This window comes from Zingiber officinale, chromosome 6B, assembly GCF_018446385.1.
Source record: "Zingiber officinale cultivar Zhangliang chromosome 6B, Zo_v1.1, whole genome shotgun sequence".
NCBI classification, from domain to species: Eukaryota; Viridiplantae; Streptophyta; class Magnoliopsida; order Zingiberales; family Zingiberaceae; genus Zingiber; species Zingiber officinale.
In genome coordinates this window covers 52516676-52529725 of record NC_055996.1, presented here as the reverse complement: position 1 = coordinate 52529725, position 13050 = coordinate 52516676, and the positions used below count along the sequence as shown (strand labels likewise).

The window sequence follows — 13050 nt, the reverse complement described above, 5'->3', positions numbered from 1 at the left end:
AGAGCAGCTAACCCTGAAGGAGAAGGCACAATCAGAGCTGATTCAGCAAACCACAGCCCTGGAGGACTTCAAGCTTATGCATAGACATGAGATGGATCGTCTGACCTAGGAGTTGAACTCCAAGAATATGCTCCTTATAGACCATAGAAGGGATTTGGAGTCTCAAGCAATAGAGCTGCGCAACAAAAATATTTTTAGGAGTAATATCTACTAGAAAATGTAGCTACTAAAAAGATAACTGCTACACATTATAGCAGCTACATGTGTAGCAGTTAATTGTCGAAATAGCTACTACAACTTGCAGCATTCGATGTCTAAGTGGCTGTAGGCGTCGGCCTTGCATGTCGTATTATAAATCCTTCCTTCCTTCTACGACCACCATTCCAAGTTAGCTGCTACAAGTTGTAGTAGTTATATAGATAGTTAGCTACTGCAACATTTAGCAGCAAAGCAAAGGCGCTGCATCAGCAAAAATAATTTCAAATAATTTTTTACCAAGTTGATATACATCAACTTAAATATTTTTAGGGGTAATATCTACCGGAAAATATAGCTGCTACAAGGTGTAACAGTTATTTGTCGAAGTAGCTGCTAAAACATGTAGCAGCAAAGCAAAGGCGCTGTAGCAGAAAAAATAATTTTAAACAATTTTTTACCAAGTTGATATACAGCTATAAAAATATTTTTAGGGGTAATATCTGCTAGAAAATGTAGCTACCAAAAAAATGACTTACCAAGTGGCTGCTACACGTTGTAGCAGCTACATGGATAGTTAGCTGCTACAAGGTGTAGCAGTTTACTGCCGAAATAGCTGCTACAACTTGTAGCAGCATTCGATGTCCAAGTGGTTGCAAGCGTTTGTAGCAAGCGTCGGTCTTGCATGTCGTAGTATAAATCCTTCATTCCTTCTACGACCACCATTCCAAATTAGCTGCTACAAGTTGTAGTAGCTATATGGATAGTTAGCTGTGAAGTTACTGTTGCAACGTTTAGCAACAAAGAAAAGGAGCTGCATTAGAAAAAATAATTTCAAATAATTTTTTACCAAGTTGATATACATCGACTTAAATATTTTTAGGAGTAATATCTGCTAGAAAATATAGCTGTTACAAAAACGACTTAGCAAGTGGCTGCTACACATTATAGCAGCTACATGGATAGTTAGCTGCTACAAGGTGTAGCAGTTAACTGTCGAAGTAGCTGCTATAATATGTAACAACTACCTTTCCAAGTGGCTACAAGCTGCAGGCGTTTGTAGCAGGTGTCGTCTTTGCACGTTATAGCATTAATCCTTCTAATATATGTTCGGATCACGGTGGAGAATAACAAATTAAAATGAAACAAATTACCATTGAGTATAAAATAGAAGGAATTAAAGACGTCATCCTTACGATCGAGATTGGAGAGAGGTGGTAAGTACAACAGTAGCTGTCAGACGTGGCTTTGTCAGTGAAGAAAGAGACAAGAGTGAGAGAGAGAGAGAGAGAGAGCAGTGAACCAAGTAGCTTGCAGCGCCTTTGCTTTACTTTCCCGGCAAGAGCGCGAGGTCCGACGGATGATGAAGAAGGAAGGCGAGAGAGAGAGAGAGAGAGCGGCGAGAGAATTTTAGAAATTGAAAATTTTCACTCGGTGATGTTTTGAAAAGAAGGCCAAAGGGAAGAGAGAATAAATAGAATATTTCTTTTAAAGAAAAATCGAGCTGACAATGCCACGTCTGCACGTCGCTTACAGTCGCGCATATATATATATAAAAGTTAAGTCATGAAAAGGCAGCGTAGAATATTACCGAAGTGAAGTTTTCGTTTAAAGAGTCTGAAGGGTTTCATTTTTATTCTTCTTCCAAAGATGAACCTCCTTGAAGGACCATCTCTATCTTAGGGCCTTGTTTGGTAGGATGATTTGTTCTTCTTGTTCCCTAGAGGTTTAGTGTTTTCTCCCTAGCTCCATCACAAGCATCTTAAATATATTATCTTGTGAGAGTCTTCATCTTGCTTTAAATATGCTTATTCAATTTAGTTTGTAGGATATTAACTAAGTTTGTAAGATATGTTCCTTCTTATAGTTTATGGTTGCTTAAAATCCTTCTGAGATTATCTATAAAGGATTCATGAAACTTCACATTAATCTCCATTAGAACTTGGAAACCCTTTACAACGCATAGAAATGCTTCATAACACTAAGATAATTATTAACCGTATATGAAAGTTATTAAATGTACTGAAAAGAAACCGGTTTCTTATTTCATCTTTGCATATGAGTCTTCCTTGGCAGAATCTTAAAATTCCTTCACCGTCACATTACTTCGATACGCGTCAATACGGCGCATGTTAGTGGGGTCAGTCAGATGATGTGGTTAGAAGTCAAGACCACAAAATGGTCAGAAGTCAGGCTTACGTGGAGGTCAAGGTGGTCAGAAGTCAAGCTTACGTGTAGGTCAGGGGAGCCAGAAATCCAGCTTCCGTGGCTGGTCAGAAGTCAAGCTTACGTGGAGGTCCGAAGTCAGGTTTGCGTGGTCAGGGTCCAAGTCTCAGCTGACAAGGCAAGTCGGACGACAACCAGCCTCGATAGCGATCAAGAATTGGGCCCACGGGCCAGGTACAATTGAGAATTAAACCCACAGGCTGAGTACAGTTGAGAGCTGGACCCGCAGGCTAGGTATAGCTGAGGAGTGGGCCCACATGCCAGATAAAGGCGCAGAAGGAAAGGCCTCGGATGAAATAGAGAGGCAGGTCGGGAAACAGACCGGGCGTACAGGTCGGGACGTACAAGCCATGGGTAATAATAGAGAGGCAGGTCGGGAAACAGACCAGGCGTACAGGTCGGGACGTACAAGCCATGGGTAATAATAGAGAGGCAGGTCGGGAAACAGACCGGGCGTACAGGTCGGGACGTACAAGCCATGGATAACAATAGAGAGGCAGGTCAGGAAACAGACCGGGCGTACAGGTCGGGACGTACAAGCCATGGAGAATAACAAGAAGAAGCAAGTCGGGATACAGACCTGGGCGTGCAGGTCGGAACAGACAAGCCATGGATAACAAGCAAAAGCAGGTCGGGAAATAGACCGGGCGTACAGGTCGGGACGTACAAGACATGGATAACAATAGAGAGGCAGGTCGGGAAACAGACCGGGCGTATATGTCGGGACGTACAAGCCATGGAGAATAACAAGCAGAAGCAGGTCGGGATACAGACTTGGGCGTGCAGGTCGGAACGGACAAGCCATGGATAACAAGCAAAAGCAAGTCGGGATACAGACCTAGGCGTACAGGTCGGGACGTACAAGTCATGGAGAATAACAATAGAGAGGCAGGTCGGGAAATATACCAGGTGTATAGGTCGGGACGTACAAGCCATGGAGAATAACAAGCAGAAGAAGGTCGGGATACAGACCTGAGCATGCAGGTCGGAACGGACAAGCCATGGATAACAAACAAAAGCAGGTCGGGAGACAGACCTGGGCGTACAGGTCGGAATGGACAAGCCATGAATAACAAGTAGAAGCAGGTCGAGAGACAGACCTGGGCGTACAGGTCGGAACGGACAAGCCATGGATAACAAGAAGAAGCAGGTCGGGAGACAGACCTGGTCGGGCAGGTCGGAACGGACAAGCCATGGATAAGAAGCAGAAGCAGGTCAGGAGACAAACCTGGTCGGGCAGGTCGGAACGGACAAGCCATGGAGAATAGCGGACAGAGGCAGGTCGGGATACAGACCTGGACATGCAAGTCGGAATGGACAAGTCACGGATAACAGCATACAGAGATAGGTTGGAATACAGATCGCGAAGTATAGAAATAACATTCAGGCACTACAGGACAAACAAGTCAGGGAACCGCAACTGCTTGTCAGAGAAGGCCAGAGAATAATCAGTGTGTCAGGGAATATGCGAACAGTTGGGACTTATTATCCCTTTTGATTCCATCGACAGCTTATAAGAAGGTGTCACATGTCATTCACCGCCAGACTAAGCCTGACAACCGACATTTCCTGACACCTGTCAGACCCAGAAACTTCCGTTGCAGTATAAAAAGGGATGCTTTGTCCCTTATGCAGGGACGCTCACTCGTCATTTCTCACTAGTCTTTACTTTTCGTCCTTTCTCTGTGTTTTCTATGGAAAAAGTACTTGACTTGAGTGTCGGAGGGCCTGACCCGGGGACTTTTTCCCTGGTTTCTGGTCTCTAACGACTCGTGGGCTCGTCTGAGTGTGCGCAGAGCCGCAGTGTCATCATCCTGGTCATCTTCCTTCGTCAGCCACCCGTGCGAACCTTTCCAGGGGGTGCCAGGTAGATCAGACGCCTCGGCGACTTTCCGTCAACTTCCAGTACATCGAGGTTCGTCTTCATCCGACTCAGCTTCCGGATGGGATAAAATTTGGCACCGTCTGTGGGAACACAACAACCTGTTCTGCAACGTGAAGATGGAGGAGTCTGGCCGCATCAACGTCACCATGACCACCGAAGAATACGAGCTCTTCAAGGAGGCCAAGAGGCGAGCAACCTTCGAGAAGCAAGCGACTGTCTCGCGACCTCGACAAGCTCCTGCTGAAGCTTCCAAGGAGCCCCTCCCTGTTTCAGATCGAAGCTCTAAGAGAAAACAACCCGAGGGGTTTCCTCAGGTTCCTTATCGCGAGCCTGGCGTGGGGTATTATCAGCCAGAGCCCCAGGGCCTCAGCCTTAAGAAAGAACAACCTCAAGCCCCCATGGCTGAAAGTTCCTTGCCCAGAGATTCGAAGAAAGGGAAGGCTCTCATCATACCAGAAATATTCCCGGAAGATCCGGACGAGAGAGTGCCATTCTCGGCCAAGATTTTGAATGAAAAATTGCCTAAGGGCTACAGGGCCTCGTCGATCGGAGAGTATGATGGGAGTAAAGACACGGAAGAGCATTTACGCAAGTTTAAAAATGTAGCCCTGCTGCATCAATACAGTGATGCTGTCAAGTGTCGAGTTTTCTTGAACACTTTATCTGGCTCGACGTTAAAATGGTTTGACGGGCTACCTCAACGATCCATCATCTGTTTCTTGGATTTCAAGACGGCATTCCTGCGTCATTTTGCCAGCAGTAAAAAATATCAGAAGACGGATCACTGTCTTTTCGCTCTTAAGCAAGAGCTGACCGAGCCCTTAAGAAGTTATATCAACCGCTTCAACCAAGTGGCCTAAGATGTCCCCACCGTCACTTCGAAAATTCTAATGAGCGTCTTCTCTCATGGATTAGTAGAAGGAGAATTCTTCAGAGATCTCATTAAAAATCCCGCTCGAAATTTTGATGAGATGGTGGAAAAAGCTGCCTGCTACATCAAAGTAGAAGAAGCACAGGTGGCTCAGAGGAAAGCCGAAAGACCACCTCCCTTTACCAATAAGCCGGAAAGAAGGGTGCCTCAACCACCTCCTCAACCTCTACCGCGCGCTCGGAAGCCCGACCTGCCTTCCATCCCGGGCCGGAGGTTAGACCAGCCCCCCGAGTTGCAGCTGTGCATGCTCCCCTACCTGGACCGTGGAACAATCGGTATTGCACCTATCATTGATCTCGTACTCATGATACTAATCATTGTTTCCAGTTTGCACGAGACTCCAAGTGGGCTGCAGAGTTAGGCTTACTGCCGCCCGAGCTAGCCCCTCAAGTAATTAAGATGATGGAAGAACAACGAGCCGCGACCAGACAGGCCGGGCAACCTCGCCCCGACCTAGCAGGACCCAGTACTCATCTACCAGGTCGGGGGAAAGAGCCAGATGGAGCGCGAGAAGCCGAGAATAGAGGCAATGCCGCCGTTCGAGAGATTGGCATGATCTCTGGAGGGCCAACTGATGGAGATTCGGGGAGAGCACGTGAGTCACATGTGCGTCGTTTGGAGGTTCATACTGTTGGATGTAGCCAGGAGCAGGCTTTTGGCCCCGTTATCAGCTTCGGGCCGGCAGACCTAGAAGGTCTGGAACTGCCTTATGACGATGCCCTTATCATCAAAGCCATCATCGCCAATAGCCGAGTGACTCGGGTTTTCGTTGATACCGGGAGCTCAGTCAATATTCTGTTCAGAACTGCATTCGAGGAGATGCAGATCGATGCCACTGAGCTATAGCCTGTGGCTACGTCTCTATATGGATTTACAGGCAATGAGGTGAAGTCAATGGGTCAGATTAAGTTGGTCATATCTTTGGGCACCGAGCCATTGGTGCGCACCAGGAGGAGCACTTTTACAGTAGTAGACTCCCCCTCCTCTTATAATGTCATTTTGGGAAGGCCCGCCCTGCATGAATTTAGGGCTGCTGTTTCGACCTTCCATCAGAAAATCAAATTTCCTGTTGGTGAGCAGGTCGGGGAAGTTAAAGGAGAGCAGAGGGTCTCTTACCGATGCTATATTGACATGGTCTGGGTGGAGGCTCGGAAAAATCAAATGATGCAAGATGGGGGCGTCCATGCTGTCCAAGAAGAGCCTCTGCCTATGGCTGAAGAACTCATTCCTTGGGAGGAGGTTCAACTATATGCTGAATGACCGGAAAGTCTAACTCGCCTGGCAAGCGACCTTCCTTCTCCTCTCAAGGAAGAGTTAGTCCAATGCTTGATTCGTAACCGGGATGTCTTCACTTGGTCCACAGAGGAGTTACCTGGGGTCAAGCCTGAGGTAGCGGAATATAAGTTACATATACTGCCGGACTCCCGACCAGTCAAGCAGAAGAAAAGAAATTTCTCGGCCGACCAGAACAAAATAATCAGAGTCGAGGTGGATCAGCTCAGGAAGGTAGGTCACGTTTGAGAAGTGCAGTTCCCGTCCTGGCTCTCTAAAGTGGTTTTAGTAAAGAAGCCCAACAATAAGTGGAGGGTATGCATAGACTTCTGAGATCTCAACTGAGCTAGTCCCAAGGATTGCTATCCTCTGCCCCGAATCGATCAGATGGTGGATTCCACTGTCGGCTGCGAGAGAATCTGCATGCTGGATGCATACCAGGGGTATCATCAGATACCTTTAGCAGTGGAGGACCAAGAAAAGGTTAGCTTCATTACGGCTGATGGTACCTTTTGTTATATGCCCTTCGGTCTTAGGAACGCAGGAGCCACGTACCAAAGGATGATGGACAAGATCTTCCGGGAGCAGATCGGGCGCAACGTGGAGGTTTATGTGGATGATATACTTATTAAATCTCTATTAGCCATAAACCTGATCAAGGATGTAGAAGAAACATGCAGGACTCTCTGGCAATATGGACTGAAGCTGAATCCCTTGAAATGTTTGTTCGGGGCTAAAAGAGGAAAATTCTTGGGATACTTGGTAACCGAGTGGGGAATAGAAGCTAATTCAGAAAAAGTTCAAGCGCTACATGATATGCAGCCTCCCCAGAATTTGAAGGAAACCTAGAAGCTGGTCGGCAGAATAACAACCCTGTCAAGATTCATTTCTAGATCTGCAAACCGGGCTACTCCTTTCTTTAAAGTGCTCAGGAAGGCCTCCAAGTTCCAATGGGATGAAGAATGTACCCAAGCTTTTGAGGAGCTGAAGGAGTATTTGGAGGCTCTGCCATCTTAAGTTAAGCCAGTTGTTGGAGAACCCTTATGGGTCTACTTATCCGCCACCCCTGAGGCCGTAGGGGCGATGCTTGTTAAAGAACACGATAATGTACAACTGCCAGTGTATTTCTTTAGTCATCTATTAAAAGGAGTCGAGTCTAGATACACGACCCTCGAGAAGTTGGTTTATGGATTGGTCATTATGGCCCGATGGTTAAGACCTTACTTCTTAGCACATCCTATCACAGTTCTGACCAATAACACCATGGGAAGAGCCCTGACTAATGTAGAAGTTGCAGGTCGGTTTATCAAATAGGCGACGGAGTTAGGGGAATATGACATACAATACCAGTCGCGCACAGCCATTAAGGCACAAGCCTTGGCAGATTTCTTACCGGAAATCCATCAGACCAACTCTGAAGAAACTTGGAAAGTCTATGTGGATGGATCGACAACTCATCAAGGAAGCGGGGTCGGGGTCTTATTGATATCTCCCCAAGGGGATATACTCCAATTGGTTGTCCGATTGAATTTCTGAGCCACCAACAATGAGGTAGAATACGAGGCTTTGTTGGTAGGACTGCAAGCAGCCCGACACGTAGGGGCAGCCCGGGTAATCATTTATTCAGATTCCCAGCTGGTAACTCAGCAAGTAGCCGACAACTTTATGATAAATTGTGATAAGTTACAAGTATATCGGGAAGCTTATGAGAAGATGAAAGAGGAATTTGCAGAAGTCACAGTACCAAGATCCCTAGGGCGGAGAATGAGAAGGCAGATGAGCTTACAAAGATGACCAGTTCTTTAACCACTTGGGTATTGGACCGGTCAACAACACAAACCTTCCTTATAGCTTAGATAGATTTACAAAATAATAGGGAAGCAACTATTGATTGGCGGGCACCCATGATCAACTATCTTAGGCAGGGTATCTTACCGGTTGACCCAGAAGAATCACGGTTGGTTAGGAAGCAAGCACATGCTTATGTCATGATCGGGGAGCAGCTCTACAAAAGGTCCTTCTCTAGACCCTTACTCAAATGTTTGGGTATGGAAGAGGCCGACCAGGCCTTGCGGGAAATACATCTGGGATGCTGTGGCAGTCATGTAGGTGGTCGGACATTATCTCGCAAGGTGCTCCTGGCCGGGTATTTCTGGCCTACTTTACAGAGGGGTGCTCACAAGCTGGTAAATACCTGCCTGTCCTACCAAAAGCATCAAAATTTAACACATCAACCGACAGCTCTACTGAGAACATCTATAGTCTCATGTCCTTTTGATCAATGGGGCATGGATATTGTGGGACCATTTCCGATGGATCCAGGGCAGAGACGTTTCTTATTGGTGGTAGTGGATTATTTCTCTAAGTGGGTGGAAGCAGAGGCCCTGGCCAGGATCACAGAAGACGGCATCATCCAATTTCTATGGAAGAACATTCTTTGCAGGTTCGGTATTCCGCACAAGCTGGTGTCGGATAACGGAAGGCAATTTCAAGGACAAAAAATCCAAGCCTGGTGCAAGGGGTTTGGCATAACACAGGCCTTCACTTTAGTGACATACCCACAAAGCAATGGTCATACCGAGGTGGTCAATTGAGAAATAGTACGAGGTCTGAAGGTTAAGCTGGATCATGTGGGAGGTAACTGGGTGGAGGAGTTGTCAAGCATCCTATGAGCTTATCGCACAACACCTCAGGAAAGTACAGGTCTGACACCTTTCCATCTGGTTTATGGCAACGAAGCGGTAGTACCCATAGAAATTGGAGTGCCATCAGTCAGGAGGACATTATACGATGAAGGAAACGCAGAGCGATGGTTGGCTGAACTGGATCTCATTAGTGAAACTCGTGACAGGACGACAGCTCGGTTGGAGGCCTATCGACAAAGAATGAGACAAAATTATAACAGAAGAGTGATTCCTTGATTCTTTGGGGAAGGAGATCTAGTCTGGAAGCAAATTAAGCCTGTGGGAGATGTGGCCAAGTTAGCACCGCAGTGGGATGGGCCTTACAAATTTATCAAAAAATTATCGTCCGGAGCTTATTATTTGCAGGATAATCAGGGGAAAAAGTTAGATCGACCTTGGAGTGCTAACTACTTGCGGCCTTACCGAGTTTAAAGAGTCATATAAAGAAGAAGAAACCGGGCTGTCAAATGTTTGACAGGTTGGGATCACAGGCCGGGGCCAAAAGTAGACCGGATAGTGCGGTAAGAGGATATGTCTAGGCGGAAACTGTGCATCTTAATATTTCTTGCAACAGACTAAGAAATTTTAGCAAAATAGACCTCAAATTGCAAATGAATGTGCATTAAGAAAAGAAATAAAGTTTCATAGGAAGTCTTTAAGTTACATTATGTACAGGCGGTGAATAAGAATCATTTGAAAGGAGCAAAAATGTCATCTGGGATCTCTTTAAGGATCCGGTCAAGATCTAAAAACTCAGCGGGAGGAGCTGATTTTAAGTAGCCATGTTTGTGAAGTTGTCGCAGAGCCCTAGCCACACCATATACAACAGAGGTAGAGAAACACTGTCCTGCTTGTATACAAAACTCTGGAGAACGCAGGTACAGATCGCGGCTCTGTTTACAACGATCATTCTCCCCTTCCTTATAAATAGTCAGGGCTGTAGATACTCCTTCTGCTGTAGCTCGGGCCTGAGCCAGTTCAGTTCGGGCTGCCAGAAGCTCTGCCGCTTGAGACGTTAATTGGGCCGCCTGGGATTTTAGTTTCTTGTCCTGCTATTGTGCTAAAGTTTCGGCAGCACGCAGCTTCTGGGTCAATTGATCAATAGCTCGCTGATGCTCCAAAGCTTATTGGTCCATGCGTTGCTGGTGCACGACATCGACCTGGCTTTTTCCTTTTTTAAGGCCTTTAAGCTTGTGGTTAGCCCGCGCCAAGGATACTTCCAGATAGGTCTTGCTTTTGGTTAGATCCTTTATTTCAGCTCTCAGGGCATGATTAGCCTGTGCAGGGTCATTCAATTGAAGCTCCAATTCGGTCACCATATCCCGCAACACCTTATTTTGATGATGGGCAGCATGAAAGGATTGGTTTATTATCAGGGATTCTGCATAGGCCTGGGACATAAAGGAAATATCTGATAAGAGTGGGGAGAATAATAGCTATGGTAATCATGGAAGCTTACCTTGATATATAGCTTAGAGAATTTATCCATCTGGGCAGGTGGCAGCAAGAGTTCCATTTGTTGCATACTTTCTTCCCATAACCGTGACCAAACGACCTTTTATTGTGAGGTAACTGGTGGGAACATCTTGCCGGGATCTTAATTCAGCCTCAGAAGGAGCAGTAGTACGATAATAGTGAGGAACAGGGGGCGGTGTTTGGGAAGGCCCAGCAGCCGAGCCAGAAGGCTCAGCAGCTGACCTAGAAGGAGTTGAAGGGGGAACCTGAGAAGGCTCTGGAGGTGAGATAGCTGGTGAAGGGCGATGTGAGGGGTCATCTTCAGTGCTCTGAGGCCGTTGCGAAGTGGAAGGTTGAGCTAACGGAGACTTAACCTGAGCGTCGGGTGGAGCAGGGGAAACATCTGCTGGGCTCGGGGCAGGAGTCGGGGTTGTAACAGGAGGCGGAGGAGGAACAGCAACAGGGCCAGAGCCTGGGCTAGGATCGGGGGCTCTACGGCGAAGTCTCTGAGCCAAGGGTTGATCGTCCGAGTCAGAATCTTCGGAGGGTAGCCGAACCCTACGCCGAGAGGAAGAAGGGGCATCACGATTCAAGCGGTCGTTTACAGGACGTGCCTGACGAGCTGCCTGAGAAGCTTCTATGAAGGCAGGGCTGACGTAAGGTACGTTGGAGGATCTTCGACCGCGGCCGCGACCAGGGCTGGAGGTTGGTCGGGAAGGATTAATTGATTGAAGAGGCGTCGGGGTGAAGGGCCGAGCTGTAGGCGAGGCCCGTGGATGAACAGGGGCGGCAGTCAGGGATGAAGGTGCAGACCGGGGACGAGTGGGGCGAGCAAAGGAGGCAGGTCGGTTGGTAGATGAGGCTCTGCAATGCAGATGAGGTCGGGGATTTGTAGGGGAACCCACACTGACAAAGGTCGAAGTCGAGTAGGGGAGCGATCTCCTTTCTAAAATAACTCGGTCACGCCTCATTATCTCCATGTCACTTATAGGAAGAGGTTGAACTTCTGAAGCACGAGTTAAGACCTCAGCTGTACAAGATAGAGTAGGAGGTCAGCTACAGTTAGAAAAATAAAATGCATGAAGTTATAAAAGAACTAAAAGAGAAACTTACCAAGGGAATGAGGCGTCTCAGGAGTAAGATAGCTCAGGCGGAAATAAGATAACAATTCCTTAGATAATAAACGCATCAAGTTCAACTGCCATCCTGCCAAGTGAGAGGAAGCCTCTATATAGGATGTATCAAGGTGAAAATTCCCCAGTGGCGGGCTCGGGGGAAGTGATGATTGCCATTGCAAGGGCCACTCTACTTCATGGGGAAATCGAATGAAGAAAAATTTGTTCCTCCAGGTCGGCTCAGAAGGTTGCAGAGGTGAGGAAAAAGTACTTCGAAGACGAGGTTGGAATCAGAATGTGCCTTCTTCCTGGTGCCGAAGGATGAAAAAGCAGTGGAATAAAGGGGCAGATCAGGAAAGCTCGCATATATCGCAGAGCACTACAAATCCACAAAGGATCCTTATAGAATTCGGCGTCAGTTGTCCCAAGAGAATTTTGAAGTGGCGACACATGACAGAAAAGAAGGGGTGGAGAGGAAGACGAAGGCTAGCCACGAATTGTTCTTTAAAGAAGGTCCAATATCCCTCGGGAGGAGCAAAAAATTGGTGTATTTTCGGTGGGGGATGATCACATGTGCATTATCCCCGACTCCATAGGTATATCGTAGGTCATCCCGATCCAGTTCGTCGAAAGTGGATGAGCCAGGATAGTACATCGTCGTCAGAGAAGACAGAAGAGAGGAGGATGCCATGAGAAAAGAAACAGAAGGAGAAGAGATCAAGCGGGAAGCTACCGACGCAAAAATAGGGATTCAGGAGTAATGAGGGATTCAAGCGGAAGGAAGAAGAAGACGTGCAAAGTCTGGAGGCAACATCTAGGGGAGGTTTTTTATAGCCGCTGGGTAGAGGGGCAATTTCGTCAGGCATCATCCACCGGTGCACAACAATGGGCGGGAGCACAGAGGGCCGATGAATCTTCTTTGAAAATAACGCCTAAGGGGATATCAGGAAAAGTGTCGGCACGAAGTACGAGAAGATGCATTTCGGGAAAAGACGCAACAGTTATGTCTCATGGAAAAGTGTCCTCGCTTTCCCGGTCTGGTCTTAACCCTCGATTTCCCGCTCTGGAATTATCCGGACCCGGATTACGATGGAAAGAGCAGACCGGGGTGTGTGACTGAGCCACGGCAGTCAGCAGAGAAAGGCACGTTAAATAGGTTGGGCAATAAACGCGGACCGGGGTGATTTGCTAAGCTAAGTTGAGCTGTCAGTAGAAAAAGGCAAGGAAAATAGGTCGGGGTAAAAAAGAGAATCCAGACCGGGGCTAGATAAAACTTGAACCAGAGGG

The 13050-nt window shown here is 47.1% G+C and overlaps 1 protein-coding gene across 1 annotated transcript; it reads right to left on the bottom strand.

Annotated features, from left to right (window-relative positions):
• Positions 1-10674: 10674 nt before the first annotated feature.
• Positions 10675-11628, bottom strand: LOC121990973 (proline-rich receptor-like protein kinase PERK13). Its single transcript, XM_042545011.1, has one exon. The coding sequence runs from the start codon at positions 11626-11628 to the stop codon at positions 10675-10677; it is 954 nt and encodes a 317-aa protein (XP_042400945.1).
• Positions 11629-13050: the final 1422 nt, after the last annotated feature.

What these genes read in the sequence shown, in the direction of transcription:
- LOC121990973 (XM_042545011.1), bottom strand. Translation starts at nt 11,628, where the DNA reads ATGGAGATAATGAGGCGTGACCGAGTTATTTTAGAAAGGAGATCGCTC.